At 40.7% G+C, this 6,472-nt stretch overlaps 1 protein-coding gene across 1 annotated transcript in view; it reads right to left on the reverse strand.

The window, feature by feature from the left end:
- The window catches only part of LSAMP (limbic system-associated membrane protein), a 637,087-nt gene that overhangs the window by 29,210 nt on the left and 601,405 nt on the right, over window positions 1-6,472 (reverse strand). The window contains exons 5-6 of the mRNA XM_003797713.2: window positions 4,238-4,358; window positions 3,612-3,760 (exon numbers count right to left, since the gene is read on the reverse strand). Coding sequence (XP_003797761.1) covers window positions 3,612-3,760; window positions 4,238-4,358 — 270 coding nt within the window. The remainder of the gene's footprint in view (window positions 1-3,611; window positions 3,761-4,237; window positions 4,359-6,472) is intronic.

A 6,472-nucleotide genomic window follows, 5' to 3' on the forward strand; every position in this document is an offset into this window, starting at 1 on the left:
TCTTCTTCCCATGAGTAGCAGAGAAGAAAAAAGGTTGGACACCCTTGGTAGAGCCTGGACTATCTGAATTTAAAGCAGCCTTACTTAGCAGCACTAGTTACTCAACTTCACAGTATAATGGAGAAACAGGTGTACGTAGTAGGATTGTTGGGACAATTAAATGAGGTTATGTGTGTGAAGCACTTAGCACGGTACCCACGGCAGAGCACATCACAGGCACTCACTGGATAGGACGTGATGACATGCCAATCATCAGCCTTATGCTTCCTTTGTCCCTGCTGCTTTAAAACAAACTCAACATAAACGTGAAACAAGCTAAACCTATTACCTCTGTGGGTAGATTTCAGCATCAGTGTGGAAATTCAAAATCTGGTACGTTCCATTTGCAGAGAGTGGAACTTCTCTTGGCAACACTGGCACAGTCCTCATCTCTATGATGCACATTTCCCTGTCTGACAAGGACTAGAAGCGGAATCCTTGCCCATACACAGTGGTCATCCAATTAATACATTCATAGAAGTTATATAAGGTAACCCTCAGCCCAGGGATAAAGGAAAAAGTACAAAAAGCATTACGTGGCTTCGTAGACTGACTTAACATGGCTCTTTGACAAACCGAGTGCTAGAATGTGTGGGGAGCAAAACAAATGAGAAGGGAGTGCTTCTGTTGACTTAGGAAAAGTTGCTATGAGTACGGAGTATTCTTGCACACTCATCCAATTATTTTGACCCCTTTGGAGATCAATATTTGAGTGGCGAATGGAGAAGCAGTATGTATGTATGTGACCGCAAATTGACACTGTGTGAAAAGTCAGCACATTACTGTGGTGGACGCGGCTGAAAATGTGCTGACCCGCCAACACAGATGAGTAATTGTGAACTCTTCGGGGGCTCTGGCTCTGGGTCTCTACCTGCTGTTGCCTCTGGCCAGCAGCAGCTGGACAGCTGCCCAGTCTGCTTGGGCCTGGCTTGGTCAGCAGAGCACCCTGCTGCCCACACAGCGCTTCTGTCAGGGCCACCAGCCACAATACCCACTCCCACGCAGCCACCGGCTCCTGACACTGCTCCTGGGAAAGTACCACTACCAACAAGGGCACGGTGCCCTTCTTTTCCCATGAATCTCATTTACTTTCAATCTAATTAATGAGCTATCTACCCATCTGTATACTTTTTCTTTTCTTTCCCTCCTTCCCTTACTTTTTTACTCCCTTCCTCCCTCCCTCCCCTTCTCTTCCTCCCTCTTTTTCTTTCATTCTTTCTTTGTCCCCCATGTGACATATGCTACCTCAGGGCCTATGCAGGTTGTAACAATGCACCTCCCCAAACTAACTGGTGGTGACGCTGGTAGTAGAGGTTGGGGAGGGGCAGAAAAGAATGTCATTTCTGCTACAAAAGAAAAGGAGCTTTCCCATTTGAAATGGTCACACAGGCCACGGGCCTAAGAAACAGGGCAATAAAGCCATTAATTTTCTACAATTTTAACAGCTCCTTTTCACCTCAAAGCCTAATGACCTTTCATTTTTATTTTTCAGTGTTATACTTCCTGACTTTCCACAAGGTGAGAATTCAGTTGCAAACCAAATGCTGATGCTCACATTGCCTCTGTATACCGCTAATCACAGAGCTCCAGTGGAGCCTGTGTGGGCTGTTCCGTAGAGGGTAGTGTGGGCCCACCCGGAAGTGGTGTCTCATTAATCACTGAGCCACGCACTTCTCAAATATATCATTAAGGGTGACTTCTACCAAATCATAAAGGGCAATACGACATGATATACTTGTGTGATTCCTTGATCCTTAACTCACAAACAGAAATTACATAAGACTTGGGAGTTTCCTAATTTTACTAAGTTAAATTCTTTAAACGGACCTTGGTGCTCATCCACAACTATTGCTAGCAGATTTTCTGTTGTCTTTGACCTAGACCATACTCTCATTTTTCTAAAGTATTCCATCCTTCCACCCTCCTTCCTTTTCCTCTCTCTCAGTCTGTAGGCAACATTTTATTCATTAGTTGAAGCATATCATTAGCATACTTCTTAGTCTAAGCAGGATAGCAAGAAAATAGACTTTAATGTAAATATATAATTCCTTACTTTCACTAACTAATACAGTTTTCTCTTTTCTAATCTCTATGAAACCTTCTTGTTAAGTGTATGTTGTTCTGCTTAACCAGATCACGTTAGATTGGTCAGAATCTCAAATTCATAGTTGAACTTGGATTCCTCCTCTTATGGAATCATGAACATTAGGAGAGTGGATCAAATAACCTACTTTTCTTAATAAATATCTTCTCAAGTGTCTTGGGGATGTTGATGTCTCTAGTTGAAGCAAAGAATACTGATGCTGGGTCTTTGGAGACAAGTACACGGGTTATGAATTTTAAACTTCCTATCGATGCAGTGTTTGTATAGCTGCCTCCATCAAACTGCCACACACGATGCCAATGAGAGTTATGAATGAGAAACTGAAGGCCAAATTTAGAGTAGTTTGTGGTTGCTGTTTTTTATCAGTAGAGTTGGATCTTGAACAGTTTTAGAATGGCTTTAACACTCCATTTCAAGAGAACTCTCACTTAAATCGATTTTTCTTCCAAAAATCGTTTTTTTTTTCTTTGAAGCCTCAGCTAAATGGAATAAAGCAAGATGGAGACATCTCTTCTGATCACTGCTTTTCTAGTTTTTCCAATTGACCTGTGCTGAAGAAAAAAGTCTAAGTTCTTTGCTTTTCCAAAATAGCAACAGTACTTTCTTTGGACTTTTCCCCTTAGTCCAAATGAATTTTCTGACTCAACACGTGCTAACTGTTTTGCATGATTTATTTATTCTGATAAACATGTCTTTATCCCAAATGCTAGCATTTTTCTGTGATCCCATTCATAATTATTTGGTTTCTGGGGACATTTACATCTATACTTAGAGCGACCTGATCAACAAGGCAGGGGAGTGAGAAACTTGACCGGCAAAACTCCAAGGTGGGGCCCCCTACAAACATCCATAACTTTGAAACCACTCATTCCTGCACTGTCTACTTCCAAGATCTTCTCTAGTCTTCTGAAATGCTCCTCTTTTCTACCATTCTATCTGTGTTCCAAAAATATATCAGAAAAGTAATGTCTCCTGTCACATAGAAAGCTTTCTGCAGATTTTATGTTTTAATCATTCATTTCACCCTTCCCCTTATGTTGTTAAAAATACACTTTCTTTTTCCAGCCTCTCCCTTCTCCCAGCACCTTATCCGTTCTCACTGAGTATTTCCTCCTCAATCACTCTTATCACTGCCATTTTTTAACTGCCATCCATTTTCAGGCTTTTACATCACCTCTGCTTCTTAAAGAGACCATCAGCAAGGAGATTTGTGTTCTCTGAATATTGTTTCAGATTAACCAACCAAGACAAAAAAACAAAAAACAAAACATAACAAATAAACAAACAAACAATAACTATAGATCTCTCCTTATGCACAGGGATTGAGAACTCTGTGTTTTTTTCTTAGTGAGCATATCCTTGTTTTTCTGCAAGTTTACCTTTAAAGCACAGGGGAATGAGTTTCAAGTTTTCCGTGTGAGAATTCAGATTATTTCTGCTGAGTTGTGCCCGCTTTTGGCATACTTACTGAAAAGGACTAGGCTGGCATTGGTGACTCCCAGCTTGTTGGCAGCCACGCAGGTATAGTTGCCATAGTGCTCCTCAGTGACGTTGGTCACCGTCAGGGAGGACTGGCCCTCCGTGCTCCTAATCTCAAGGCCATTGGCACTGTTTATCCTAAGAGTTCGAAAACAGAAGAGCAAAAAGGAAAGCTGGTGAACATGTAAGCTTACAAATTCTTTCCCCATCTTTACATTGGCGGAAGAGGAGAGAAAGGGAGTAGCTAGAGATTGTTGTTTGATTGCATGATGCCATGTTATCAGAATCAATGTCCATTGACAGAAACTCAGGAAGGGGCTTGAGTTTCTGTCATAGGCAAGAAAGACAGCTGGCTGGAAGCTACCTGTTAAACCACTTTTATATTTATTTTAGCTGACTGCTATTGGGTTCAGCTTAAGAGCTAAAGGCCACAAAGCACTTGACAAAAGTAGAGTCTTGACAAAAGATAGAGCACTTGACAAAAGATAGACAAAAGTGAGAAGGAAGAGTCTAATAGAATAGTTCCTCATAATTATAATTGTCTTGGTTTCTCCGTGGGACTTCTGGTATCTCTAGGACCACCTTGTGGAGTAGAGGGACAGATGTGACACGTACCTGGTATCATCGCGGTACCACTCAAAGTCAGGGGCAGGTACTGCTGAGGCCTCGCATTTGAGTGAAGCCTGTCTCCCTGTGGTGGCTTCGTTGCTCTTGGATTCTGTGATAGTGGGAGGATCTGTAGGAAGGACAGACACAAGGGTTTATACGAGACGCAGAGGGTGGAATTAAGAAAGACAATCTGATTGAAGAGAGGCAGTGAAGGGATTGTCTTAAAGCTTCATTTACATGAATTATGTAATCAATTGAATGGGACTGATCACTAGAAAACTTAATAAAGATAAGAGATTATAATGAAAAAGTAGACTTGATTGACTTAAATGAGAGACTTAACAGGGTTTTATGGAAATGAACCTAGAATTTCTTTTTCCCTCCTCCAGTAGAACATCAGTTATTCCAACTGTAGATTGTAAATATTTGTATAGTCATTTCTTTCCATAAATTAAAAGTTAATACCAAAAGCTTAGAGTTTTCAATCTACAATTTTAACCTTTTCTTTTTCTTTATTATTAGTTATTATATTTTGAAGTGGTTTTGAGGAGCCCAACCCAAGCTTGGCCTGATCTCGTGGCAGGATTCAGAAACACACAAACAAAAAACTAGGATTAGCTGATTCTTTTATCTTTTTTTCTCTATGTGTTTACTTATCACTATAATGCAGGCAAATTTTACTTTCATGTGTGGGGGTTCGTTCAGTCTGATGTCTATTCTAGTGCATGGAAGACTTCTTATTAATCAACATTCTACCCTGTCTAGCAGTTGTATACTTGGTTTTTATGCTCAGGAATAGGTCCACAAACCTATAACAATCTTGAAATGAGCTCAGAAACACATCTGACATTCCAATTTTCCGGGATATAGTCAAACAACCGTACAAAGATGAAGTGAGTGTCTACAGGTCCACATGACCATGATAGGATTGTAGACTTGAGCTCCTGTGCATGGTGCTGTGTCTGTGCAAGTTATGGACCTTCCAAGAGAGAAAGACCCTCGGGTCCAAAAGTCATCTGCCAGAAAACAGTAGCTTGTCTGTGTGTGTACACTTGGAAGAAGCAGTCCTAAACAATTTGTTGGTCTGTTGTTGTCATCATTTTGCCTTAGACTTATCTGCTCATTTTCATATAAGCACAGAATGGGAAGCTGATGCGGTAGAAAGAACCCTGAATTGAAAACCAGGGGTTTTAATTTCAGTTTGGCTGTGTGGGCCTCCCATCACACTCTTTATTTTTTCCTGCCTTGGCTTTATTACATATAAAATGAGGGAACCACATTTTCATGATCTATAGCATCTTTTCCAGCTGTCATATATCCCAATTCTAGTCAAAATTGCCCATTCTTTACAAATGGGCAGTTGGTATCACTATAACGCAACTGTATTTTCATACCCTTAACTCATTTAACCCTTAAATTGGGAGCTTTGCAAATTATAACTTGTTTAGCTATTCCGTGGATTAGGAATCAGGAGTTAGGAGTCAGGAATAGGAAACCTGAGGTCTGATTTTGACGACTATTCACAAGAATTGTGATCTGGGCAAGCGTCTGTATCAGTTTGAGTCTTTTCTTTCTCATCTTTTAAAAGTAGGAGCTAATTTGAAATGATCACCAAGCCTCCATTTAAAAGGCTTTCATTCTGTAATTGGCTATATAGATCATTAGAGTACACCAGTTCAAAGGATAAAGCAATAATTGGTTTCAGTTGTGCTGGTGGGGGAGCAACTAGCAGACGGATGGAACATAGACTAGAGGTTGTGAGCTCAGATTGAAAGTTTGATAGACTTCAGCTCAAATGCAGGCTCTGCCCATCATCCTCCTTCCTTATTAGAGAGTTTAGTACTTTGCACAGAGTCACAGTGCTTCAATTTCCTCATCTATAAAGTCTTGGAACCCGAAACAGGCACTTCACATGGAGGCTGCTGCAGGAATTCAGAGATGTCTGTATTAGGCTTGGGCTAAAGGGGCTGGGAAAAAATGGATAGGTTTAAGATCTATGAGGCCTCAGATCTGATAAGACTAGTGATGGATTAAAGTGAAGGGTAAAGGGAAAGAAGGAGTGTCAATAAGATAACCCCCAAGCTTCAGGCTTGGGTGATACCATTCGCTGAGATAAGATATGCAAGAAAAGAAATAGATGACCAGCAGTAAAATCTGCAATGAATATGAGTTTCTCATCTTCACTGCTTCTCACTGTATTATTCTTAAACTTCCAGCGACTGTATAATATGTAGCTTGATG

Source organism: Otolemur garnettii, unplaced genomic scaffold (assembly GCF_000181295.1).
Source record: "Otolemur garnettii isolate 467f Iridium unplaced genomic scaffold, OtoGar3 scaffold00122, whole genome shotgun sequence".
Classification (NCBI taxonomy): Eukaryota; Metazoa; Chordata; class Mammalia; order Primates; family Galagidae; genus Otolemur; species Otolemur garnettii.